General features: G+C 35.1%; 4 protein-coding genes and 3 pseudogenes across 4 annotated transcripts; 6 read left to right on the forward strand and 1 right to left on the reverse strand.

Annotated features, from left to right (window-relative positions):
* The first annotated feature begins 3,803 nt into the window (after window positions 1-3,803).
* On the forward strand, window positions 3,804-5,248 carry LOC120213009 (annotated as a pseudogene).
* A 1,844-nt stretch (window positions 5,249-7,092) lies between these two features.
* On the forward strand, window positions 7,093-8,613 carry LOC120213008 (cytochrome P450 89A2-like). The gene has a single exon (XM_039211162.1). It carries the CDS (start codon window positions 7,093-7,095, stop codon window positions 8,593-8,595), a length of 1,503 nt encoding a protein of 500 aa, XP_039067093.1. The 3' UTR covers window positions 8,596-8,613.
* Window positions 8,614-9,121: 508 nt separating this feature from the next.
* On the forward strand, window positions 9,122-14,183 carry LOC120213010 (annotated as a pseudogene).
* LOC120213018 (probable LRR receptor-like serine/threonine-protein kinase At1g56140) lies at window positions 13,192-14,333 on the forward strand. The gene is made up of 4 exons (XM_039211167.1): window positions 13,192-13,234; window positions 13,568-13,799; window positions 13,996-14,050; window positions 14,112-14,333. The coding sequence occupies exons 1-4, from the start codon at window positions 13,192-13,194 to the stop codon at window positions 14,331-14,333; spliced, it is 552 nt and encodes a 183-aa protein (XP_039067098.1).
* Window positions 14,334-15,713: 1,380 nt separating this feature from the next.
* LOC120213012 lies at window positions 15,714-23,288 on the forward strand (annotated as a pseudogene).
* A 399-nt stretch (window positions 23,289-23,687) lies between these two features.
* LOC120213013 (photosystem I reaction center subunit N, chloroplastic-like) lies at window positions 23,688-24,548 on the reverse strand. The gene is made up of 3 exons (XM_039211163.1): window positions 24,165-24,548; window positions 23,955-24,080; window positions 23,688-23,865 (listed from the first exon to the last, which is right to left on the reverse strand). The coding sequence occupies exons 1-3, from the start codon at window positions 24,459-24,461 to the stop codon at window positions 23,776-23,778; spliced, it is 513 nt and encodes a 170-aa protein (XP_039067094.1). The 5' UTR covers window positions 24,462-24,548; the 3' UTR covers window positions 23,688-23,775.
* A 466-nt stretch (window positions 24,549-25,014) lies between these two features.
* On the forward strand, window positions 25,015-27,720 carry LOC120213019 (chromatin assembly factor 1 subunit FAS2-like). Its single transcript, XM_039211168.1, has 9 exons — window positions 25,015-25,183; window positions 25,403-25,514; window positions 25,863-25,889; window positions 25,998-26,070; window positions 26,319-26,422; window positions 26,512-26,726; window positions 26,793-26,889; window positions 27,169-27,238; window positions 27,442-27,720. Exons 1-9 carry the CDS (start codon window positions 25,070-25,072, stop codon window positions 27,665-27,667), a joined length of 1,038 nt encoding a protein of 345 aa, XP_039067099.1. The 5' UTR covers window positions 25,015-25,069; the 3' UTR covers window positions 27,668-27,720.
* The last annotated feature ends 103 nt before the right edge of the window (window positions 27,721-27,823 follow it).

The following is a 27,823-nucleotide window of genomic DNA, read 5'->3' on the forward strand; positions in this document are numbered from 1 at the left end:
ATTGAAATTACATTATGATTGATTATGGACATACTTTTAACATTTTCTCTCTATTTCAATTTATACTTCAATTTGTTGCAATTGAGTTCCAAATCTGGCACGAACCAATTTACCTCAACGGTTAAATGAATTGTTGTTGTTCTTAGATATCATGGGTTCGAGCACCAGCGACTACAACATGATGATTGAGTGTTTATTGTTAAATAGTTGAAAATGTTTATAGAACAGATACTATCGTACACCAATATCTATGCTATATTAATTGAGAATTACTCCTCTTAGAATCGAAAATTCGCTGCAACAAAATTTTTCGTACATGTCTCTAATCTTGCTAACACAATCTACAACAACAAATTCCCTCGATAACTACTTATGAGCACATCATCATGAGTCTTAAACCATAAATTTGACATAAGTTGTTAAGAATATGCAAATAAAAAAGATGAATGTGAGAATATATCAAACACAAGAGATGGTTCAACTCTCCTTACCTCCACAAATAAGAGAATAAATCTGTTACAGACTTAGAGATTACAAATTTAAGTTCAAATACATAAAATTCCCTTGTCCCAAAATACCGCTATATCTCCCAAACTTGGTGTTGAACTAAAACTCTTGTTGCATCCCGACTTAGAGATTACAATCTTGTAAACAGAGATCTCAAAAATTAATAAATCTTATTTCATAAGAATTGTCGCTCGAATAGATTTAATCATCAAATAATTTTTAACCATTGGAATTATACTAAAATTTGATTTAATTACAATTATAATTTGATTTACCATATGACAATATATGTTGTTTACATATATATTATCAGTCTAAGAAGGGTAACGAAGAACATGAGCAAGTTAACGTTGTGTGTTTTGTTTTTCACATAATAGGAGATGCTGTTTGGTGCCCTTGAGAATATACTCTTAATTTTTTGAATGAAAATCCGCTAGTTTTATTAGAAGTAGAAAATATTGAGAATTACAATGAAGATTTACAAGCATAACCGTAACCGTAAACGTAAACTAAATTATAATTAAGAAATTTTCCTATAATCATTGACAAAAAAACTAGTCATCTAGATCACACAAGCACCAAAAAAGAAAAAAGTTAAAAAACTTAATTAATGCTCAAACAAAATAAAGATACGAACAAATATAATTGTATCAGCAAAAGAACCACAAAAGAGGACGAATCTATTGAAAGACCACCGATAAATCGCAAATCAGAGTCAAGTGACGTGAGAAATTATCCATGAATGCAAAACACATATCTAAATCAATCCGAGCGTCCAAAGGATGAAGAAAATAAGCATAATAACAAATAAGGACAATCTTAATCAGTCGAGATGATGTCAAATCTAACCCTGAGGAAAAAGATAAACGAAAACAACGGTCATACAATTGAAAACTACTAAAAGACAGAGAAAAACGTGTCACAAAGACATAACTAAATGTGTCATAAAAACAGAGATAAACATATTATAAAGACAATTATTTTTATTTTAAAAAACTAAAGAAAACAAAGAAAAGAAAATCCACGCGGCTACCAAAATCAAAATATCCAAAAAAAGGTAAGAAGTGGTCCAAAAGGTCCATCAGCTCTGCGGCAATCGGTGCATGGACCTTGCTTGACTGTGTTGTTAATGGGCCACAGACCCCGTTGTGTGTTAGACGCCGAACACCTTCGGTTGAAATGTCACTAATTTGAATGCCATAAAAGCCTTAAAAGCATAGTTTGTCCATTAAATTATACTTTTTTTTTATTAATCCATTAAATTATACTATGTTTTTCCATTTTGTCCCCTAATTTTTATATGTATAGTTTTGTCCCTAATGTTTAATTTCATCACCCATTTAACCCTAAATTATTTTTTAAAAAATAGGATAAATTACACATTTAATATCTAAACTATCAATTTTGGTCCATTTTAGTATTTAAACTTTCAATTTTTGTCACCTAAAGTTTAATATTTATTTCAATTTAGTATCCTCATTCAAAATTTAATGTTAAGTTCTGATTTTTTTTTTGAAAGTTAGGTACTAAGACGGACAAAAATTGATAGTTTAGGTACTAAACGTGTTAAATTTTTAACGGTAGGTTAGTAAAATGAAACAAAAACTAAACGTTAGGTATGATTTTTAAAAATTAAAAGTTTAGGTACTAAAATAGACCCAAACTAATAGTTTAGATACTAAATGTGTATTTTACTTTAAAAAAATATCATTAGCCAATAAGATCATGTCATGCAACATTTCTATAAAAGTAAATTATCTGACCTTAGTAAAAAAAAGTAACTGACATGTCAAGTCTCTAAAGTTTTCTTTCTATTTAGTTTAATTCCTAAATTTTTTATTTAATTCTAAACTAAACTTTAATTGTTTTTAAAATTTACGATTTAGTCCAATTTTACCATTGAATGCCTTGTAGTCTCGACTACTCGGTCCACAATAGGTTGTGGTGATCCAATCATCCAACAAGGCTAGGAAGATAACTGATGGGAGAATATCATGAATATGAATTTATAGACAACATTTTCAGAACCACACCAATACAGTTGAGAGCAGCGATCGTGCTTGTATACACCCGTTTTTGTCCGAACCTTTTGTCGGCTCCTACAATTATATAAGTACTAGAGTAAAAAACATAAAATTAGAGCAGGGGTCGGGGCCCCCCTTGGGCCCTAAGGGCCCTTTGTCTCTTAAAATAATCACGGATAACTAAAATGAAAGTAAAACTAAATATTAAATATGATTTTAAAATAAAATAGTTGAGTAACTAAAACAAAATAAAAATGATAGTTAAGATACTAAATTTATATTTTACCTTAAAATTTAATGGCTAAAGATGTAATTTCTTATTTTCATTGAGTTGTATTTGTAACATCCAAACAAACAAAAGATTCAAAATTTGGAAATTACAAGAAAACATAGGTAACACCAAAGTGAAAGCATCTCTAAGAACTCCCATTTCTTGGGTCTTTATACAAAACCATCTTTCATTAAAACATAATTACATCAAGAGAAATTATTAACAATATGCAAAAAGGCATAAGAGTTCCCTGAACTTTTGGGAAAAAAATTAATGTGGTTCTTGTGATATTTTCCCCTTAAACGTGGCTCTCTAATTCATAAAATAAATTCAATGTGGTCTTTTGACCAATTTTCTTCGTCATTGACCATACGGAGTTGGCGTGACAGTTCAAATTGCTGACACGGCGGTCCATAATGCTGATGTGACAGTTAATTTGCTATGTTTGAGTTACCAATTTAGCCCATCTATCATGTCATCCGCCATGTTATTAACCACCGTAGACTACCATGTCAGCACCATAATGGTCAACGAAAAAAAAAGTTGATCAAAGAATCAAATTAAGTTTATTTTCTCATTTGGAAGGCAACATTAAGAAAAAAATAATACGATATTCATATTTTTAAAATACAAGGACTTCTAGTGCAATTTTACCTAATAAAAATTTATAGATTTTATCTAAACTAATCAATCAACATTCCATGCACCGAAACTTTTAAAGAAAACTCCTTTTGAATTGTCTTCATGTAAACCCCAAAGTTGATATCTTATTTTTTTCTTCTAATTAACAATGTCTGAAACGGACACAAAGGTGAGGATAAATTAAGAGTATTACCTCGGAGAAAGCTAATACATGTTCATAATAGGACATTAATAATCGACCAAATCATTCAATATCGAACTAAAAAATGTCCACATTCCCTCTAGCTTTCCTGCTTAATAAATAGCTAGGTCTTCACTGCATTACCATCACAACTATACACAACTTAGCTTCCACTAAAGATGGAGCCATGGGTCATCATCCTTATCTCCATTTGCATGTCTGCTGTCATCATGTACATCTTCAACCTTCTTATCACCGCCAGAAAACACTTTCACCGTCTTCCTACGGGACCTTCGACCTTTCCGATCGTCGGCAACTTTCTATGGCTCCTCCTATCTTCTTTCCAACTAGAGCAAAGGCTCCGATCCATCCACGCTAAGTTTGGTCTTATGGTCACCCTCTGGTCCGGCCCGCCATCTTCATAGCCCCTCGTCACCAACAAAGCCTTCAACATCAGCTCCGCCTTCTACGGCCCTCTTTGGCGCCTCCTGCGGCGCAACTTGACATCTGAAATTCTCCATCCTTCGCGTGTAAAATCCTACAACCATGCACGCAATTGGGTGCTCAAAATCTTGTTGGATCGCCTCGAGTCACAACATGAATCCGGTGAGCCAGTTTATGTACTAAACCATTTCCAACATGCCATGTTTTGCTTGTTAGTATTAATGTGTTTCGGCGACAAGCTCGAATCGGAACAGATACGAAGAATCAATGACGTCCATCGGAACTTTTTTTTGAATCTTCTTATATTCAACATACAGAATTTCATGCCGAGTGTGACAATGGTTATATTTCGTAGAAGATGGCTAGAGTTCAAGCAATTAAGAAGAAAAGTAGACGATGTTTTGATGCCACTGATAAGAAGAAACATAAAGAAAGAGAGCAAGAAGAAACAAGAAACCGATCATGAATCCGTCTTAGCCTATGTTGATACTTTGTTTGATCTTCATCTTCCAGAAGAGAACAGAAAGCTCAAGGAAGAAGAAATGGTTACCCTTTGCTTGGAGTTTCTCAGTGCAGGCACCGATACTACATCAAAACAGCTCTGCAATGGATCATGGCGAATTTGGTTAAGAATCAAACATACAAGAAAAACTATACACGGAAATCAAATTGGTCAAGGGAGAGAAGGGTAGCACTGAAATGGTGAAAGAAGAAGATGCACATAAGATGCCATATCTGAAAGCCGTCATCTTGGAAACTCTAAGGCGTCACCCTCCGGCACATTTCGTGGTGCCACATGCGGCAACGGAAGACGTGGTTTTGAACGGTTGCTCGGTGCCGAAGAACGCGACGTTGAACTACATGGTGGCGGAGATGGGGTGGGACTTGAGGGTGTGGGAGGATCCCATGGAATTCATGCCCGAGAGGTTTGATGGAATGGAGGAAGGGTTTGACATAAGTGGGAGTAGGGAGATTAAGATGATGCCATTCGGGGTGGGAAGAAGAATTTGCCCAGGCCTTGCATTGGCGATGCTTCACTTGGAATATTTTGTGGCTAATTTGATTTGGAAGTTCAAGTGGACTTCTGTTAATGGCAATGAGGTAGATTTATCAGAGAAACAAGAGTTCACTATAGTGATGAAGTATCCATTACAAGCTCATATAAACCCTAGGCTTTGACCACGATTATGTCCATGAAATCTACAAGCTTATATATCCCTCTACCATTATATATATATATATATATATAATTGTATTTTTTTCTAGTCCTCGATTATAGGACGTTGATTTGTTACATTTATTAAAAAACTATAAAATGGTCATCCAATTATTCATTATGTTTCAAACTCGTCCATTTCTATTAAAAAATATCAATTTTTTTAAGCCGGAAGATAACATGATAAATGTGATATAATAATCGTTTAAGATTCTAAGATAAATATCGAGATGATGAAAGTATGCAATCCGACAAATACTCAAAACACAAAGAGCAGTTTGGAGTGAACTGATAGTTCCACCCCAAGATGCTTCATAATTATTATTAAATAATTAAAAATTATTTGGACTATTGGGAAAGTATCTTCATCTTCTTTGATTCCTATTTCAGATTATTGGATTTTTGTTTTAATTTGATACACCTACCCCATTGAAACTTTCCTGTTAATTTTAACATAAATTTTGTTAGATATGTTTAAGGATTAGGGTTTGTACAATCCCATGAGTTTGGTTCAATTCAAGTCAGACTTATTTTTTTTAAATATGGGTAAAATATACAAGTGGTCTCTCAGCTATAATGTGTTACTTTATTGATTCTTCTGACTATTAAAAGTTATAAAATGGTCCACTGACCATAAGATATTGCCTTTTTAAGTCCACCTGACTATGAAAAGTTACAAAATAGTCACCCGACTATTCATTGTGTTCCAAACTCGTCCTTTTTCGTTGAAAATTTAAGTTGGACATTAACCTGCATGCTGACCGGGATGTGATAGTTGTTTGGAACACAATGAATAGTTAGGTGATCGTTTTGTAATTTTTAATAGTCAGGGAACTTAAAAAGGCAACATCTTATGGTCGGAGACAATTTATAACTTTTAATAGTCGAAGAATTGAATAAAATAAAACAATATAGTTGAGGGGCTATTTGTGTACTCACCCAAAAAAAACATTTGAGGTTAATTTTACTAAAATACACCATCATAACTATAAATAGATTTTAATTTTAATGAGATGAATTTTATTTTTTAATTAATCAGTCTATCAGACAGCTAAGCTCTACAAGACCATTTTGAAAGTTTTCTTTTGTTCCTCAGCAACTTCCGGCTTTATCCATTGAGATACCTGGTGTTTATAAATGATTTAAGTCTAAACTACATATTTAGTACCTAAACTATTAATTTTAGTCTATTTTAGTGCTTAAACTTTTATTTCTTTCAAAATCATACCTAACATTTAGTTTTCATTTCATTTTAGTATTATGCCTTTAAAAACTTAACACGATTAGTATCTAAATTATCAGTTTTGATTCATTTTAATACCTAAACTTTCATTTCCCCCCAAATTTTAACGTTAAATTTTGAACGAGGTACTAAAATGAAACAAAAACTAAAGTTTTTAACAGTGAGTATTGAAATGAAATAAAAACTAAACTTTAGGTATTGTTTTGAAAAAAATTAAAAACTTAAGTTCTAAAACGGGTCAAAGCTGATAGTTTGGATATTAAACACGTAATTTACCCATGATTTAAATATATCAATGAGCTATATTAATATTTGTTAACTTCTTAGGTGACCTCGAATATCAAAGTATTTGAGCATTCATTATCAAAAATTTTTATAACATATACGGTGGTCGCTTGTAATTAACCTACGTTAATAAAAAAATAATTATAAACCTTTATATACTAATATGAACTCAATATCAGAAAATGGAGGTATAGAGATTAAATTCTATATAAACCTTTGTAAACTATAAAGCATACACGTTGGAATCTCTTGTAGCACATGCAGTAACCATTCTCAACAATGGCGGTTTGGTTCTTCATCTTCATCTCCATCTCCATCTCCATGGCTGTTATCCTCAAACTCATCTTCAACTATCCCTCTCAAAAGTTGCCACCAGGGCCACGTCCTCTCCCCATAGTTGGCAACTTGTTCTTCTTCCGCAAATCTTTTAATGACCTACATCATATACTTCACTTCCTTCATGCCAAATTCGGTCCCATAATCACCCTCCACTTCGGTTCTCGCCCGGCTATTTTCATCGCCGATCGCTTTCTCGCCCACCAAGCCTTGGTTCATGACAGTGTCGTTTTCGCGGACCGTCCTCCAGCTTTAGATGGTAAAGAGGAAGTCTTTATCACCACGGCCAACTACAGCTCCACATGGCGTGTGCTCCGCCGTAACCTAACGGCCGAGATGCTCCATCCTTCTCGTGTGAAATCTTATTCAGCTGCACGCAAGATGATGTTGGGGAGACTCTTGAAACTCCTCAAGCTTCAGTCTGGTCAATCTGCTGATCATTCGGTCCAAGTGATGGATCAATTCCGGAACTCCATGTTTAGCTTGCTCGCCTTCATGTGCTTCGGAGAAGAACTTGAAGACAAGAAAATCAAGGAAATAGCCGATGTCCAGAGAGATATGATGCGTACTTTCGGTGAAATGAGCACGGTTTCGATTCTTCCGACAATAACAATGATCATGTTTTATAAACAAGGGAAAAAGATGTTACAGCTACAAGAAGAAGCGAGACGTTTGATCATACCATTGATACTAAATCGAAACAAGGTAAAGCAAGAACAGAATAACAAACAAGGCTTCTCGTCCTACATGGATACCTTGTTGGATGTGAAGCTACCAGAAAAGAATAGGAGCCTGAATGTAGAAGAAATTCTGGGTTTATGCTCGGAATTTCTCAACGGAGGAACTGATAATACATCGGCACTCATGTTATGGACCATGGCAAACTTGGTGAAACACCCAGATATCCAGGAGAAGCTGTTTGAAGAGATGAAAAGAGTGATCGGAAACGAAGAGAAGACGGTGGAAGAAGATGATTTGCATAAGATACCGTACCTAAAAGCAGTGGTATTAGAAGGGTTAAGGAAACATCCACCGCTTCGCTTTTTGCTGCCTCATTCAGTGACAAAGGACGTGGCTTTAAATGGTCATTTGATTCCAAGAAATGGGAGTGTAAATTTCATGATCGGAGATATGGGGATGGATCCCAAAGTGTGGGAAGAGCCGATGTTGTTTAAACCAGAAAGATTTCTAAATGATGAGGAAGATGGAGAGGGATTCGATATAACAGGGAGCAAAGAGATAAAGATGATGCCATTCGGTGCAGGAAGAAGGATTTGTCCCGCGTATGCATTGGCCATACTTCATTTAGAGTATTTTGTGGCAAATTTGGTGTGGAAATTTGAATGGAAAGCTCGGGGTGGATATGATGTCAATATGGAAGAACAGCATGAGTTCTCTGTAAGGATGAAGCATCCGTTGCAAGCACTTTTATATCCAAGATTTTGATGTCTATTCGCACTAAATTATAATGTTTTGTAAAACCTTTTCCATCTATCTCTACTTCAAGCTTGTTTCATTCTTATATGCAGGAAGGGGAAATCCAATGTTTATCCAAAAAAAAAAGAGTTTAATGATCAAATAGAAAGAATGACTTAAAAATTTAATGACTAATGGTAAATTACCCATTAATTTATTTATTGGTTGCACAAATCAAGTCCCATACTTCATCGGATTCGCTTCCTGTATAGGCCATTCTGAATGCGATCCAGATAAGTGTCCAAATGGGTGTTGGCCATTCCTCCCTTCCGTCTTCCGTTGACTCATTTTTGTGTCGCTGCTTCTAAGCCACACCCAAAAACAAGAGCATTATACGGTCCCACTCCCCAAAAGCATCTCTTTCCCACTAAAAGGCAATCTCTTTTTGCTGGTCTAAAAATTGGGTCTTCGAACCACGGGAGAGTACCTGGCGAGATGGAAATCCAAAAGGGTATTGCCGCTGCACGAAAACCCATCGTTGATATTCATGGTATTGATGAAGGTTTGATTCAAAAGATAGTTTATGATGCTTTCGTTTGGAGTTCCCTTCATGGTCTTGTTGGTGGTGACAGAAATGTTCAGGTTCATCTGTCAGCAGTTTTTCATTCTTTGTTTATCATTTACTCTTTTTTACCATTTCTGTGTATACCCTCGTATTCTCCATTCATGTTGATCGTTTTATGGTAAACCGAGAAAATAATATGGTTTAAGTGCAGCAAACATGATCGTACTGAAATCATCTTTGTGCCCTATTGTTTAGTCATTGTTAGGTCATATTTCATCCCAACTACTCTGCTAGGATTTTTCTCACTGAAATGAATTTCGTTTGCAATTCTGTCACCATTTTTTTGTTGTTGACTTCTGGTTGAACTCATAATGTGAATCTAGAAAGTAAGTTTAGGGAAAGATGCTCTAAGTAAGGGTGTGGATTATATTATTCTTTTGTGCTTGACTTTGATGGGTGTGTGCCTAATTACAGAGATTCTGGGAAGCTACCTGGTGTCGGCATGGTTCACGCTCCAATTGCTTTGTTGCCTACCTCATTTCCAGAATCCCATTGGAAACAAGCATGTGAACTAGCTCCAATTTTCAATGAACTAGTCGATCGTGTAATGTTAGACGGAAGGTTTCTGCAAGACTCCCTAACTAGGTATGCTCTCTTGCTCAATCCCTCCCCACCTTTGATTTTTTGTTATGTATCTACTTTGTTCTTGTAGCTTCATTTAAGTGACATGCCATTTTCTGAACCGTTATCGAATTTGTTCTGTGAGAATACTGTTCGCTGTAAATTGATATTATCGATGCTTGACATTGCAGGACCAAAGCAGCAGATGCTTTTACCTCTAGACTTTTTGATATTCATTCCAAGATGCTAGAAAGGAATAAGAAAGAGGTAAGTGAGTAATGATTATGGATGTTTTGTCTTTAATAATGTGGGAAAGATTTATTTTGATCGAGGAAGTGGAGTATTCTAATGTTCGGATCGGGATATACTTCTAGAATCTCTGTGCATTTACCTTTTGTTCTTCATGCACTTTGTCAATGTTTCAACTAGTGTTTGCTTTCCATTTTTATGTTACCATGTAAACTAGGTTCTATTAAGAACAAAAAACTACTTCATAAGGTCTTATCTTTCCCTGGTGCATGAAAATATTGTCAAAGATTGTTAAAGCTGTTTGATAATAATGATAAGGTATATTTGCCAAACCATTTGCCCTAAATGTGGAAACACGCGTTGTTTGAATATTGCTGAAACTGGAAATACGCTTGGGTTTACATCGATCAGATTACATGCTTGATGAGAAAACCAAATTACTCCTCCAAACAATTTCATCTTCTTTTGCTGGTCTTGGTTGTCTTGTGACTGACCTTCTCAGGTTGAGCAAATAAGCATTTTTGCTTAGCATCTCGAACATAACTTTATTATTTACCCGCTAAGTTTGAATATTGCTGTGCTGGAATTTGCATGTTGAATGAAGCTTATTGAGAAAAATTAGTCAACTGACGTATGTTTGTTATTGCAACTTCAACATTGAGTTTAATTTCAGGGAATTAGATGCAGTGCTCTTTAAACATGTAAAGAAAAAGTCACGATAAACAGGGATGGCATATCTTTTAATCAAGGTTCCCTTATGATTTTACTTGGTAGTGATTAATTACTAAAGAAAGTTTCACCAGCCTATATTAATACTAACCCAAATTGAAAAGAGCATAACCATTATACTCGTGAAGTTTGACATATTTTATGCAATACAGCTTCTTTGTGTCCCTAATATTCGGAAATATATCATAAAGGGGTAGTAGAACTATTTGTTGTTAAACTGATGCAAAAGCTTGAAAGATATTCAGAAAACTGAATCATCAACAAGTTTCTCTACCATAGCTAGTCATTTTGCAGGACTCTACTTGATGACAAGGGAGAAAACCTTGGCTTAGATTCTAAAAGGATCCCAGGAAACACTGCAAGACTGCAGCTTGCTGAGGCATTGGCTAAAGCTTGGACTGAATATAATAACCCCAGGTTAACTGTGAAAGAATCTGCCCTGGTCTTTTTCATCTCGCTGCAATCGTTCAAGTCATTTTGACGCTTATAATATCTTCTTTTTGGGGTACAGGGCTGTAGTTATGGTTGTTGTTCAGAACGAAGAACACAATATGTATGACCAGCATTGGCTTTGTACAGTGTTGAGGGAAAGATATCCTTTTTAACCTTATCTCTATTGGTTGAACAAATACAATAAAACCTTCCATAAAAAACGAAATATGTTCAATTGTTTTTCCATTTTGAAAGCTTTGATCCTGACCTTACTTGGCATTGCATTCCTTATCTTTGTTTCACGTGTAATGTAAGAAGTATTAGGAAAACACTGACTGAAATTGATAGTGAAGGCCAACTTCTCCCTGATGGCACACTTGTTGTGTATGTATCTTCATAGTACTGCATAGAGTTTTTGTCTAGATTTTAGAATTGGCATGCCATCTTCTACTTTTAATATCTGAAATTCTTGCACCTGTAGAGGTGGCCAAGCAGTTGCGGTTATCTATTTTAGAGCAGGGTATACGCCAGCTGATTATCCTTCAGAATCAGTAAGCAATTTAACTCTATTTTTTTTCTTTCCACTTGTCACAAATAAGATTTTAATGACTATTTTTCTTGCTATTCTCCAAAAACTGCTGTCATTAATATGGTTTGGATGGATACTCTTTTATTCTTGTCGTTTCTATAGTTACCAAACATGTGTGCACACACTCTGAACTAGTCATCCTTGAGAATTACAGCAACATTAGACCAGTTTGTACTATTTGTGCTTCTGATGTGGTTGTTACATTTCCGATTTCTAGGAGTGGAGTGCTCAACTGCTAATGGAGCAGTCTTCAGCTATCAAGTTCCCATCAATATCATATCATTTAGCAGGAACTAAGAAGATTCAACAAGAACTTGCAAAACCTAATGTGCTTGAGAGGTAAGTAATTCTCTGTCCAACCTATCAACGGATTTACCGAGTTGACTTAAGAACCACCTCCTTGAAAGATTTACTGCATACATATTGAAAGTAGAAGAATGGCAACCCTTATGGATCTTGAAACTTGAAAGATTATAGCATGTCGTTGTCCTGGTAATGCTATTATATCAGTCTTAACTTTTAGTGAACAACTACAATTACTTCGAGTTGTATGTTTTCTTTAATTTTTTTCCATATCCATGGAAGCAGGTTCCTCGACAACAAAGATGATATCTCCAAACTACGGATATGTTTTGCTGGATTGTGGAGTTTGGTTGACCCGGACATCATAAAAGAAGCAATAGAAAAACCGGAGTTATTTGTTATGAAGCCCCAAAGAGAAGGAGGAGGTTCTATAACTTAAGACTTTACAATACAAATACAGTTGTTCATTGTATTCATTCAGTTGAGAATTGAGTCTTTAATTCCGCTTCAGGGAACAATATCTATGGTGATGATATGAAAGAAACCCTTCTACGATTGCAAAAGAAGGGCTCTGGAGAAGATGGTGCTTATATACTTATGCAGAGGATTTTCCCAGCTGCTTCTCCCAGCTGCTTCTCTAACATATTTGATTCGTGATGGCATTTGTCATAAAGATCATGCCATATCAGAGCTTGGGGTATACGGTGCTTACTTAGGGTACGTACATCTTCATGGTTTTGTTTCATCTGATTACAACTGCTAGTGTTGTTTCATCTCGATCATGTGTATGTTTCTGAAATCTCCATATATTTGTCGGACCCAGCTATAGAAAATGAAGAGGATAGACTGAAACGGTTTTCACATCTTTAAATCTTTACTGTCAACATTTATATTTTGGGATGCGCAGTCCTCAGTTTGCACTCGCAGGAATAAGGAGAACGTCATCATGAATTACCAATGTGGCTACTTGATGCGGACCAAGGTATCATTGTCGAATGAAGGAGTTGCAGCCAGATTTGCAGTGTTGGATAGTATATATCTGACTCAATGATGCAAATTTTGTGGATACAATCAATCTTACATACACTTTCAAACATTTACTGCTGATTTATTTATATCTCACACAGTTTGGCAAATAATGGTCCACGATATCTTGAAACAGCTTGAAGAGCTGTTCAAGTGTTTGCTTACACAGAAAAGGAAACGGATAACTTTTTCTATATTTTTCTTATGAGAAATACCCAAGTTGAGCCTTGTAGCTGTTGTGGTGAGTTGCAATGATTTGAAACTAATTGGATTGATAAAGCTTCCCTTTCTTTCTTCATGTATTGTATTTGTCATAACGGATGCTGTTCTGGTCGGTTGATAAGAGAGACTGAAACTGCAGAATAACGATCGTTACCCAATTGGTTCAACATTGCGTATCGATGCCGATGCCGATGCTCTTCCTCTTCTTCTTCGAGCTTTCATTCTACGTATCGATGCCGATGCTCATTATGGATGAAAATCAACAGGTGAACAACGAGGTTCTCTGAACTGGATGCAAAGGTGTGATATCATTCTAGGCACCGTGAGGGGCCTCTCGTATCTGCACGTGGAGTTTCATGTATGCATCATTCATCGAGATATAAAGTCGAGTAACACCCTTTTGGACGATGATTTCCAGCCTAAAATAGCTGATTTCTGGCTAGCAAGACTTCTTCCTAAGGACAAGAGCCATTTGAGCACCAAATTTGCTGGGACCTTGTAAGTATATTTCCTTGATTAAATGCTATGAATAGGGATGGATCGAGAGAGTACGTTTGTGTTTATTTAACATTAAGGTTACTGATGATTTGTTTTGAAAAAGGGGATACACATCGCCGGAGTATTCAATCCATGGACAACTATAAGAGAAGACTGATGTGTATAGCTATGAGATTGTTGTGCTTGAAATTGTAAGCTGTCAAAGAAGCCATGAGACCACGAGCGATTCTGATGCCTGTCTCCTCAAAAAGGTAAATTCATTTTGTTTTCAATCAAACCATCGTCTTGCTAACGAGTTATGAAATGATGCAGGCATGGACATTGTACGAGAATAAAATGCAGCACCGATTAGTGGAGGAAAGCCTGGATCGGAATGAATATGAAGAAGAAGAAGCGAAAAGAATGGTGGAAAATAGGGTTGATGTGCACACAATCAGCAGCGGCGTTGAGGCCAAGCATTTCCCAAGTGGTAGTGTTGCTGAAGAGCAAAGGGTCAATGGAAAGCAGACCACTCACAAGGCCTACCATCATTGATTCAAACGTGGGAGTTGAAACATCCACTTCCACCGCCTCCGTTGCCGCCAACTCATCCCGCTAACTTTATACACATTTTGTAAATTTCAATAATTATATCTTAATCCCAATTTATTAATATATACACTTATTAATTTTCTCACAACAAATCTTATTTGATTTCTTATTCACAATAAATTTTAACTAAATCATTAACATAACAACCATCCAATTTATTTATATGGATGAGTAGAAATTTTTAAAAAAATTACATCAATGTTGTAATAAATTTTTAATTGTTAAAGATTAAAATAAAATAATAATAATTTAGTGATTAATAATGTAATTTATCTTTTTTCTTTTATAAAAAAAAAAGAAGAATTCCGTGCGATATACCTTCTCCAACGGACACGAGACTCCAAGAATAACATTCAAACTTAGATATATACACCACGTGGCCACTATCTATTGGCTCGACATATCAATCTTCTTGGTTTTATTTTTTGAACTCCTTTACCGAATCAACCTGATGGTCCTGATCCCAAAATACATGTATATCGTTGCAAAGTTTTGGGGTCTAACTTTAAATCTCATCCCTTCGTTCTATGAAAAGTTATAAATTAATATTTTTACTTTGATTTGTTAAAATTGGATCCTCATACTTTAGGGAAAAATAGAATTTAGTTTAATTATTAGTGAAAACATGAATTTAAATCACTGTTTTATTTTTCTTATTCTGATTTATTATATATATATATATATATTGTTGAATGACATATTTTAACTAAGTTCTTGCGTGTAACTTGGCGAACCACTGTTTTTTTGTTGTTGGTGATTTATAATAAATTTTAAAGTATATCATTAAGCTATATTCAAACACTCTAATTGTTTATCATTAAATTTTTTAAAAGTTATAAAATAAACATTAATTTTATCAAACTATCATGAAATAAATATTGAATTTTATCAAACTGTTGTAGAATGGTCATTACATTTATCATGAAATGATCATTTTGTAAATTCTAAAAATTTATGACCAAAATATGATTTAGTTACATCTAGTTCACTATGTCCTAAACTTGAATCGTGTTGGACTAACTTGACAGCTTTTGTAAAGACGAGTATCAAATTCTTAGGAAATAAGATAGAGGGAGAAACGTCTAATTTGTATAAAGTAAAAGGATTGAATAGAGAATTAAACCAGATATTATTCGTATTTTAAGGCGCATCGTTGACGTACGGGTAATGGCGACGTGAGAATTTTAGCGTCTTCTTCGTCGGCTTTCTTCTTTGCTAACGTATGCAGAAAAACGAAATGTAATTAAGATGATGAAATATCCATTCGAGTTTCTGGATCCTTTTCACTTACAGCAGTAGAGATTCAGTTTTGTTCAACAAAAAATGGAGCCCCAGAAGCCACATTCTGGTTCGATAATGGCTCTCTTCAAAAAACCGTATTGGGTTTTCTTCTCCTCACGGCCTTAGCCATTCTCTCTGTTCAAATCGCCACACAATCCATCGTCCCTTTTCAAATCTTTCGGGTTTCCGGATCCGAGAAAATCGCTGCCGTCTCCGACTCGAGCTGTGCCGGGTTGTTCGGAGAGTTGCCGGTGAGAAGGCATGTCGTGTCGATAAAGGAATTCGGGGGAGTGGGCGATGGGAAAACGTCGAATTCGGCGGCGTTGATCCACATGCAGCGTTTTGTGGACCATGGCGGGTCTCAGCTAAACGTGCCGAAAGACTTTAATCTGACCAGTAATTTCATTCTGTTATTTTAGGCTCTCAGGATCCAAAGGAATGGCCTCTTGTGGAGCCATTGCCGTCTTATGGGGCAGACATACAAGATGGCCTTAGCAATGTTGTCATTACAGGTAATTCTGTTTTTAAATTGTTTGTGCCCGGATTTACATTATGCTCTTCTCAAATTAGATTCAACTATGAATGCTCTTGATAATTTAAATATTATTTTAGTGATTGTCTAATTTCTAATCTCCTAATCTAAAATTCTAATATAATTTCTTAAATTTGTAACCATAATAACAAAGTGAATGCTTTTGCATTCATGCTAACTCCGGTGTTAAAAAATACACGTCCCATCTCGATTAAAAAATGCCATATATTTGTAATAAAAATATCTTACTTTTCGAGTCAGGCCTAGGTCAAAAACTATTCTTTATTCGGATATTCGTCCATCTGGTACTTAGTTTTTTATGTATATTTTATTCTACTTTATTTTATATTAGATGTTTTATTTCTGATTCTCTATTTCACCCTAATATTCTATATTCTTAATTTCTTAAATTATTTCACCATAACAATCTAAATTATTAATTTCTTAAATTATTCAGCCTAACAACCTAAATTATTTCTCAAATTGTTTTTTTAATTTTAAAATTCAATATATTTCGTTATTTTTATTATTAATAATGTAATTTGAATTTTTACTTATTATGGGTGAATTATGTGTTATGGACTTTTAAATTTTAAATTTTTTAAATAATATAATGGGTAAAGTATATAAATAGTCCCTGAACTTTTAGGACGCTTACATTTTGGTCATCCAACTTTTGAAATTTGTAATACAATCATCAAACTTTTAGTTTATCTTCATTTTTATCCATTCTATTACATCCGTTAGTTTTTCGTTGACGTGGCAGTTAACCTCCCTCTTCTTCCTCTCCTTTTTCTTCTTCTGAAAATCCTAACCTCGAAACCCCCCGAACATCATAACCCTATTAAAAATCATAAGCTCCTCATAATCATAACCTCCACAAAATCAATCTAATGCTCCCTAATTTTAATACTGGAATATGTTGAATTTTGCTAACCGGGGTTAGGATTTTGTGTTATGAGTTATTTTTATAACTATCATTTAGTTTTAATATTGGAACCTGCTGAATTTTACTAATTGGGGTTAGGATTTTGTGTTATGATTTAGTTTCATGAGACTCTGGATAAACAACCCTCCTAAATGTAGCCTTATCTTTTGGTTTATCAACCACATTGCAAGATCGACTAAGGCGGTGTTTGTTTTCACTGTTAAAGGTCTTCAAACCTCTCATGTATGCGCCGCGCAGACCATGCGCAGACATTGGGCTTTGCAGACCGTTTGTTTTTTAGAAGACAGAAGCTCTTCTAACATCTGCACGTGGTCTGCGCGACGCAGACGTGGTCTTATATCTTTAAAGCTCTTCTAACCTCTTCAAAGAACATTAACAAATATGGTTATTTATTAAAATAATTTTAAATAATTTAATAAGGTTATTTATTAGTATGGATTGATTTATTTTAAAATAATTTATTTTAAATAATTTATTAGTATGGATTGATTTATTTTAAAATAGTTTATTTTAAATAATTTATTAGTATGGATTGATTTATTTTAAAATATAGATTGATTTATTATTGTAGTTGTATGGATTGATTTTTTTAAATAATTTATTAGTATGGATTGATTTATTTTAAAATATGGATTGATTTATTATTGTAGTTGTATGGATTGATTTATTTTAAATAATTTATTAGTATGGATTGATTTATTTAAAATATGGAATGATTTATTATTGAAGTTGTATGGATTGATTTATTTTAAATAATTTATTAGTATGGATTGATTTATTTTAAAATATGGATTGATTTATTTTAAAAAAAATATTATTGTAGTTGTATGGATTATTAAATTTCAGTGTTGTAAAACTAAAATTATTTAAATCTCAATATTGCAAAACTCTTTTAAGTTTAAAAAATCAGTTTATTTATATTTCAGTTCATTTTAGCAGTTTGCAGACGTTAAAAAAAAACAGTCTTCTTCTTGCAGACTGCAGACTTTGGGTCCACCTCTTTTGTTGCAGATGCCTGCAGACTTTTTACCTCTACAAAAACAAACTCCACCTAAGTATCTCTTTTAGCTCATCTAGCTTCCTCAGAAGCTCAACTCGCTCTTGTTCAAGCTAAGTTCCATTAGAACCATACTGGTCAGTGCAGCTATGCAGGGAATCATTATAAGAACAAGAAGAATCTAAATGACGGTTTGCTGGGCCTTCGTCTAGATGATTTAAGGTAGAAAATCGCAAACCTTCAACGATTGCTTTTGGAGTTCTCTGCAACCCTGTCATATCTCCTTGTGATCTGAAAGTATATCCAAAATTGGAATCTGTATCCTCTTGTTCTTTTTCAACGTAAATAACTATAATATCCTTATTCCTGCTGGAACTATTTGCATTCTCAACAAGCCGTTTATCACCAGCAACCATAGAATCATTCCTACTTGTATCAATGCAGTCGACATTCTTCTCCTTCTCTGCGCCAGTTTGATCACACCTCAAAGAGTTGTCACTTGATTTAGCATCCGCATCAGAGGCATCACTCGAGTCTACTATTCCTTTCTCTAAGGGAACCTGGGAGTTGCTAGATATTCCTCCAAGTCTATCTTCTTCCAACTTCTTGAATCTGCTTCACGGTTCCTAATTTTTGTTGTTAAAAAACAACATTCCATTATTAAAATTAAGGAGCTTTACATATTTCATGAATGATCGATACAATAAGTTCACAAAACAGAACAAGGAACTATAATCCAAAGCCTTAAATGTTTTCATTAGTTTGAATTAGAAAAATTCAGCATATTTCAATTATAAAACTAAATGATAGGTTTTTGGGTTTGATTTTGTGGAGCTTATGATTTTCAATGGGTTATGATTTGTGGAGCTTATGATTTTTTGGAGGTTAGGGCTTTCAGAAGAAGAAGAATAAGAGTTGACAGAAAGTTAATTGCCACGTTAGCAAAAAACATAAATGAAAACGAACTAAAAGTTCGATGATTGTATTGCAAATTTCAAAAGTTGGGTGACCAAACTGCAAGCATCCTAAAAGTTTTGTGACTATTTGTATACTTACATTTAACGAGTCGAGACACAAACTTGCATTTTGATACCCGAAAATTGGATACCTAATTTTGAACACTCCTAAATACTAGGTATTATCTTAGAAACCATCTAAAATAACACTTTTACATGATATTTCTTCCCTATTAAACTAGCAGTTGGATTTATCTAAAAGCATACTAACGATTTGAGGTCTTTACTTCCAACAGAGAAGCTGGTTGCCATCATCCTTTAGCTTGATTCGAAAATTTACCATTACTAAAGCAACTTTTACAGTGAAGAATTTCTACCGTCTCGAAGGATTTATCAAGTATGTGTGATGAGTAGTCGTAATTTTTTAGGGCAGAATGGGACAATTGATGATCAAGTTAGGATGTGGTGGGATTTATGGTGGAACAAAACGCTAAACCACAAAAGAGGCCACATTATCGAGATAATGAACTCTCTTAACATTCTTATCTCTAACTTAACCTTTAAGACCATTCGCCATTTTGGACCATTCCTCATGTTTACATCTGTTAGAGTTTGACTCGAATTCAAAGTGACACAAATGAATTAATATATAAATATTGGGAAAGTAGGAAACTCAGTTTGATTAAAAGTATAAAACTTTATTAAATTAGATTTATACTTTATTTAGTTTTCTTTGTAATCAAGTATCTATCTCTATAAATAAATACTATGGGTCAGGGTTAGATATCAAATTTTTCTTTCATCAAAACCCTCTTGTATTTTCTTCCTTCATATTAGTGAAATTCTTCTCCTCTGCTCGTGGTTTTTCCCTTTTGGGTTTTCCACGTAAATCCTAGTATTCTTTGTTTTCATTTTCGATCATGTTTATTTGTTTACTGATAATCATCGTTCTGATATTATAACAAATTGGTATCATAGCTTCGGGTTCAAGATTATGGCAACAATGAAGTATGATATTCTGCTGTTAGATCGAAATACCAAGTTATCGCTATGGCAGGTAAAGATTCGAAATGTTCTTGCATAGTTAGATCTCGATGATACAATAGAAGGATTTGATGAGAAACCAGAAACACAATGAAAGAATGTGAAAAAATGTAAGGATCATAAATTTCTTTCTCAGATTTGTTTACACTTATCAAATCAAAATTTACAGGATGTGTTGAAAAAAAAAGCAATTGCATCTTTGTGGGCGAAATTAGAGCAACTTTGCATGCAGAAATCATTGACCAGCATGTTACACCTAAAACAACGTATTTATTCACTTAAGTTGGCAGAAGGTTCATCTCTGGAAGAACACCTGACAACATTCAAGGATAATGTGTCTAATCTAGAGACTTTAAAAGTAAAGTATGATCAAGAAGACTTAGGACTGATCCTCCTATGTTCACTGCCTTCTTCCTTCTTATATTTCAGAGACATAATATTGTATAGTTACGAAACTCTCATTCTTGAAGATGTGTATAATGGCCTACACTCTTTTGAAAAGATGAGACATCTTGTATCTGATTCCGAGCCCCAGACAGATGGTTTCATGATGCATGAATCGACTAGCTCAGATAGTGGGAGAAAAGGCGAGCGTTCTTCTGATAATATTGTAAGGAGTAGATCAAAATCTTTCAACCAAGGTAAAACTTGTCACTATTGTAAAAAGAAAGGTCATATTAAATCGTAGTGTTACAAGTTGCAAAATAAAATCAAAAGAGAAGCTGAAGAGCAAAACTCTAGAAAATTTGGTGAGATTGGTATAGTAGAGGAGTACGATGACAGAGAACTCCTAGTTACGGCTGACGACAACTTTATAACAAGTGATGAGTGAATATTTGGCTCTGGTAATAGTTTTCATATGAGTCCTAATCGTGACTGGTTTGCGACGTATGAAACTGTATCTACAGGTGATTTATTTTTTGGAAAAAATGTCTTTTGCAAAGTTGCATGTATTGGCACAATCAAGATTAAGATGTTTGACGAGATTGTTCGAACACTTGGTAATGTGAGACTTGTTCAATATTTAATTAGAAATCTAATTTTGTTAGGTACTCTATATTCAAAAGGTACAAATTTTCCAATGAAGGTGGAGCTATGAAAATTTGTAAGAACTCTCTTGTTGTGTTGAAAGGGCAGAGAAATACTACCAAGTTTTATGTTCTACAGGGTTCAAAAGTTTTAGATAATGCATTTGGTGTTTCATCCACCGTGTCAAATAACGTTGTTGAACAAAAATAACCGCGGGCAGAACTATTATGCGAAGTAGAAAAAAGTTCAATTTCGTGAAAAAAATGAATTTGAAGATAGTACTATCATTGATGATCGGGAACGTGTTATGCATGATATTGCTCGTGGTGAGACATTTGTGAACAAAATTGACACTTATGATAACCATGTCGATGTGAAGACTAAATTCAAGCCTAGAAAAAGTTTGGATTCGGTCGGTGTCCATTATTGAAGATTACCCCTTTGAGGGGTGTTGTGGAAGAGGTGGAGAACTTGTTCGTTGAAGTCAAGAATTGTTTTTTGTTGAGCTTAGGTGTCACATTGAATTTGAGTGTTTTATCTCGAAACCTTTGCACTTTCAGAATTCGTGTCAAGGTGGAGATTTGTTAGAGTTTGACTCGAATTCAAAGTGGCACAAATTAATTAATATATAAATATTAGGAAAGTAGTAAACCCACTTTGATTAAAAGTAGAAAACTTTATTATATTAGATTTATATTTTATTTAGTTATACTTTGTAATCAAGTACCCATCCCTATAAATAGATACTAAGGGTCATGGTTAAATATCAAGTTTTTCTTTCACCAAAATCTTCTTGTATTTTCTTCTTCATATTAGTGAAATTCTTCTCCTCTGCCCGTGGTTTTTTTGGGTTTTCCATGTAAATTCTGGTGTTCTTTGTTTTTTTCTTTTCGATCGTGTTTATTTATTTACCGATAATTATCATTCCGATATTATAACAACACCAGGTTTTACCTCTCTACCATCTAATACCTCATTTGTTTATCCATTCACTGCGTTTCTTGTATTGTTTTGTGCATGATTATGTAGTTCTGTTTAGGTAAAAGGAACTAACAGTCTGTTTTTCGACTCTTTTCTTGCAGCAATGTTGTTATTAAGGGAATGCAATATTGGCTCCCCTCAATGCACCAAACACATATGGAATAGACGCCGGTATGTTACTGTCATTAGTCCCCATCTTCTCGTGCAATTTATTCTATGTTGCGTCTCGCATATAACAACATAAACCTCATGGCCGAGACCTTTTTTTCCGACATTCTCATTAAAGCTTGTGCAGACTCATGTATCAATGTATGTATCGAGGACTACTATATCGAGAGCGGTGATGATCTCGTAGCAGTAAAAAGTGGATGGGACCAGTATGGCATCAGAATTGCACGACGGAGCTCAAACATAATAGTGAGGAGAATCTCCGGCACTACACCATCTTGTTCTGGCGTTGGCATTGGCAGTGAGATGTCATAAGGGATTTCTAATGTAACTATTGAATATATGAATGTTTGGAATTCAGCAGCTGGTGTACGTATAAAAACCGACAAGGGTAGAGGGAGATATATTTCGAATATTATCATAAAAAATATAACGATGGATGGAGTCAAAGTCCCCATTAGGTTCAGTACAGACTCCAGTGATCACCCTGATGATGGATGGGACCCTATAGCATTTCCTAAAATAAAGGGGGTATTTATTAGTAACATCATTAGTTTGAATTCAACAAAAGCCCCCGAACTCACTGGTCTCAAGGGTGCATCATTTGAAGGGGTGTGCTTTAAGAATGTTATGGTACTCGGACTTGCCCCAAATGCGGCATGGCATTGTGAGTTTGTTTCAGGTTGTGCCAATGCTGTGTTTCCATTGCCATGTCCCCAGCTGCAGATCAATGGCTCCTCGGCATGTTGCCTTTAGGCTCAAGTTTGTGGTCACTTCCCGAGTGCATTTCAGTTTTCAGTTGTGGATGCTTTGCACAAATTCTGACTTTTAAGGAGAATCATTCACTAACTTGATTAGCACGGACTTCACTTGCTCATGTGATTCTTCCTCTATTCTCCTTATGGGGGAGATATGAAGTTGGGGTCCGAAAAAATTGCTGGCTAGAAGGGTTACTGCCTGAGTTAGCGTCCTGCAATTTTGTCTAAATATACAATTTTCCGAGCAGTTAGGCTTGCTTGGGTGGTGGTCCTGGTGGACAGGTTAGTCTCGTGACTGGATTTTAGAATGTAGTTTTAACTTTTGATTTTTGATGACACTTTGAATATGATTGGCATGCTCAGGGTTTTCAACCAGCTGAGTCATCATAGACACACATGTACAAAGCAAACTCATAATTTATTTCATTGGTGTTAAGTTATATTATTATTATTGTTGTTATCATTACTCATCTCGTACTTTCTTCCTATATATTGTTTGTTTGAGTTAATGTTTTGAAGATGCAACTTGCAACTGCCGGGAAAATTTGTAGAAGGAGATGCTAAAATGAAAAAGCATGTAGCTAAAGTCTGTGAAAACTAGTAAAACAGATGGATAGGGAAGGCTGCTAAAATGGGAAAATTAGATACATATGTTGAGAGGTAGAAAGTGAAAAGTACATTTGGATCTAATCACCATTTCCAGAAAACATTGGAACCACACTTGTATTTGTCCTTTCCTTCACACTCCAAGGCCAAATCATCAGAGATGAATGGTACTTTCTGCAATAAAAAAACCAACAAGGATATCATCGACTGGAACTTTGAAACTAGGAAAAGAAAGATGCAGATTCAGATGTTAGGATTAGAACTTTTTGCTTTGCAAGATCCTGGCAGCCAGTGAAGTTCTCAGGGAACTTGCAAGAGCCAAATTGAACAGTGAATGCTCTGGCAAAGTTTGCTCCACTAGTGGCCAACCTCTTCTTGTCGTTCAATTCCTGCAGAAAATCAGGTTAAACCTATTATTCTGCAACTACAAAAGTTTCTCCAGAAGTAGTTGTCATTGAAAGAAACAGACAGACCTTGTTAGCTTTGCTCTTTTCAAGGTAATCATCAATGACTCCAGCATTTGCAGAAGAAGCAACAGCTGTGGTGAGAAGGGTAGCGGCCAAACAGAGCATAGCTGTTCTCCTTCCTTCACTGGCTCTTGATTCGTCCGAACAAGAAACTTTAGCTTGCTGTGCTCTGATCACAGGCAACCTGTGACCACCAGACACAACTGGGGAAGCAACTGAAGGGAGCTTGGTGTTAAGCTCAGATGATCCAGTGGCAGAGAGAGCGTAGTTGCTTGCCAAAACACTGGAGTTCATGGCTGCCATTTGTGTTGGAAAATAGATCAAGTTTGGAGCTGAATTGGGTTTGTTGTTGTAGTATAATAGAACTGTGAGGGAGGAGATCTGATAAGGAGTGAAGATGAGATGATGACTTGGATAAAAGATTGTGGTTGGAGTGTGGATAAGGTTGAGATTGCCTCACTCCTACTGGGAAACTTTGCTCTGCTTTCTATTTTATCTTTGTGTGGCATAGGGCCTTCTTCATTTGTGGCTCCACTTTGGAATCTAAATGTGTGCTTGCCATTCTGTCATGAGATCACTTGGGTTCTTTTTTGACTTTATACAGCCGAGACTTATAGGGCCAGGAGGAAGGAAATAAAACCAACATTTAAAGATATAAAATTGACTAATTGCCTCTAATGACAAACAAATTAAATCAAATGATCATCGTTTCATGTTCGACTGTAGTTCATTATCAAATAATTATTAAAACCCGTATTACTTTTGATTCGAAAAGAGAAAAAGGGAAACATTTTCCCGCCAAATTGGAAGAAGGGCGCCTAAAACAAGTCCCCTCCATTACTCATTTCATCAGCCAAACCCTAAAAACCAGATCATGTTGTTTTAGTTCTGTTACAAGCTTAAAGAGAATTATGAAAGGAGGTACGGTTCAGATAATTTGGCACGATACTAAGCCCGTCCTTACCCTAGACCTCCATCCCATCTCCGGTCTTCTCGCTACCGGCGGCGCTGATTTCGATATCAATGTGTTTTTTTCCTTCTCCTTCTAGATTTCTTTTTAATTTATCCATCCTTGCATTTCTCCTGCTATTTTTTATGCAATCAAGAGCTGCGTTAAACCATAGTGGTGAGTTAAACCATGTCTTAGGCAAGGGATTTCAAGGCTTAATATCAATTTTATTTTGGTAATTGAGTGTCCTGCCAGGCTAATTCGATTATTGTGTTTTATTTGTTTGAATTTTCAGATATGGGTAATCAATTCAGGCCAAGTGCAGAAGAAACTGCCGACTGCTTCATATCAAAATAGTCTCTCTTACCATGGCTCCGCTGTTAATGCCCTTCGCTTCTCTCCCTCGGGTAATGCATGAAAACCCCTTCTTTGAGCGCTTAATTTATTGTATATAAGGATCCCGGTGAAGTCATGTACAGGCACACTGAGTATTAACCTCTCGAGTTGTCTGAAGCTCAGAATTTCAATATCCATTCACTTGAGCCTGAGTTGATTGTTGTTCCAATTTTGAATATCTTATTGCATCTACACTCCGTTTGCAACTTTTTAAGAAATAAATGTAGTTTGTAGTTTCTTAAATTTATGACATATTTTTGAAGTTGTGTTTATCTAAGATAAAATTAACTTGTACACAAATCTAAGTTTTCTATTCTCTTTGATGGCTGGGATAATCTTGTCCTTTTTATGCTGTGCAGGAGAACAGCTTGCCTCTGGTGCCGATGGTATATCATTTAAATTTTCATCACATAATATGTTGCCGTTCTAATTCTTTTTGTTAATAAAGTTTGGTGGTGTCAGCAAATTCTGAAAAGGAGTTTTCTGTTTGATAGGAGGTGAACTGATCATTTGGAAATTACACACTACAGAAACTGGTCAAAGTTGGAAAGTTTTCAAGAGTTTGTTGTAATTCGTTAATCTGAATGCATTATAAAGCTTCTATAAGATTGTTTGTTTCTTACAAATTGGTTTTTCACTTTCGAGTTTGGGTGAAACTTGATTAGGATGAAAGTTCCTTGGCTAAAATAATTATTTTTATCCTTCACCTGTTCGATAGTTAATATTGAAGTAAAATTTTCAGTTTAGGATCCCTTTTTACGGTCTAGTCTTGTTGCTATGAGTTCTATGCTTATGACAGGCTTCTTCTTGCCTAGATTTCACCGTAAAGATGTTCTAGATTTGCAATGGTCAACTGATGGCTCATTTCTCATATCTGGATCTGTTGACAATTCTTGTATCATATGGGATGTTAACAAAGGTATAAAAGAGATTATCCAGAAAACTGATAAAAATGCTTTGTTTATTCTTTTTTTTATCATTATGATTTTAGCTTTTTATCATCTTCAGGTTCTGTCCATCAGATATTGGATGGACATTTCCATTATGTTCAAGGCGTTGCTTGGGATCCCTTGTCCAAGTATATTGCTTCTCTCAGTTCAGATAGGACTTGCCGAATTTATGTCAGTAAGCCTCAAACAAAAACAAAGGGTGCTGAGAAGCTGAATTATATTTGTCAACATACCATCATGAAGGCAGAACAGCAACCAATAGATGATGCTAAGGTTGCAACTATCTTGTTGTTTTCTGTATTCAAGGTATATTTGTTACTTACATGGTTTGAGACGCAGTTGGTAAAAAACCATCTTTTTCATGATGAAACACTTCCATCATTCTTCTGCCGATTAGCTTGGTCACCCGATGGATCATTTTTACTAGTGCCAGCAGGTATTCGCTCAAATGCATGTATAGTTCAGTTACATACTTATGAATATAGTTCAATACTTTCACTCCAGTTAAAGTGTTTTTTTTCTTAGACAAACATTGTCCCTGGAACCACACGTGGGCAATAATTTAGGGTTCTATCCTCAATAGTTCTGAACCACCTTCACTTACAGAATTTAATTGTAGCTCCTCACATCGTTTATGCTTTTATAAAGCACATGTACATGCTTTTTTGCTTCCATTGATACCATTGCATTTTGTTTGACATTTCTTACATTGCAGGTTCGTATAAAATATCTTCATCTGAAACAATAAAAACCACTTGTGTCTTTTCCAGAAAAGACCTTTCTAGGTAAAGACGTTTCCAATTTTTTAATACAAAGGCTATACATCTTCACTTATTAAACCCTAAACCACTTATTGATAGAATTTGAGAAGGACGAACTGGGACTACCTATTTCTCTATCAGGTTTAGTCTTGTTTCTCCATTTATATTGCGATGTTTATCTACCAGTTTTATACTCGTTTGGTCTTTACTTGCTTCTGATGCTTTTTTTTCTTTCTAGAACCTAAAGCCATGAATATTGAGAATACAAACTCAACTGCCCAGAACCCTGGTGACATGGTGGTTGAAGTTGATGATCCAGTCACAGCAGATGACAAAATGTCGGAATGTGCAGAAAAGAGCGAAGGGAAACAGGCATCACCAATAATAGCGAATACTCCCATATCAAATAAGCCAGCCAAGCGGCGAATTACTCCAATGGCGATCGACCCTTGATATTGTCATGATTATGGTACTTTTTTTTGTCAACTTTTTTTTGTTTGCGTATTGTTGAACTAGGTATCATACATCCATTGTGAAATGGATCATGTATCATTTGTGGTATACATAATTGAATGTAATCTGTGGTTGATCAAGAATTGCATTCTAGCA

This window comes from Hibiscus syriacus, unplaced genomic scaffold (genome assembly GCF_006381635.1).
Source record: "Hibiscus syriacus cultivar Baekdansim isolate YM2019G1 unplaced genomic scaffold, ASM638163v2 tig00110019_pilon, whole genome shotgun sequence".
NCBI lineage: Eukaryota > Viridiplantae > Streptophyta > Magnoliopsida > Malvales > Malvaceae > Hibiscus > Hibiscus syriacus.

Coding starts and splice junctions, on each gene's coding strand:
- LOC120213008 (XM_039211162.1), top strand. CDS start 7,093: ATGGCGGTTTGGTTCTTCATCTTCATCTCCATCTCCATCTCCATGGCT.
- LOC120213013 (XM_039211163.1), bottom strand. CDS start 24,461: ATGGCAGCCATGAACTCCAGTGTTTTGGCAAGCAACTACGCTCTCTCT. Junction 24,081..24,164: donor AAAAGAGCAAAGCTAACAAG/GTCTGTCTGTTT, acceptor GATTTTCTGCAG/GAATTGAACGACAAGAAGAG. Junction 23,866..23,954: donor AGGATCTTGCAAAGCAAAAA/GTTCTAATCCTA, acceptor TTTTTATTGCAG/AAAGTACCATTCATCTCTGA.
- LOC120213018 (XM_039211167.1), top strand. CDS start 13,192: ATGGTCCACGATATCTTGAAACAGCTTGAAGAGCTGTTCAAGT. Junction 13,235..13,567: donor GCTTGAAGAGCTGTTCAAGT/GTTTGCTTACAC, acceptor GAAAATCAACAG/GTGAACAACGAGGTTCTCTG. Junction 14,051..14,111: donor ATGCCTGTCTCCTCAAAAAG/GTAAATTCATTT, acceptor GAAATGATGCAG/GCATGGACATTGTACGAGAA.
- LOC120213019 (XM_039211168.1), top strand. CDS start 25,070: ATGAAAGGAGGTACGGTTCAGATAATTTGGCACGATACTAAGCCCGTC. Junction 25,515..25,862: donor CCTTCGCTTCTCTCCCTCGG/GTAATGCATGAA, acceptor TATGCTGTGCAG/GAGAACAGCTTGCCTCTGGT. Junction 27,239..27,441: donor TCCAGAAAAGACCTTTCTAG/GTAAAGACGTTT, acceptor CTGATGCTTTTT/TTTCTTTCTAGAACCTAAAG.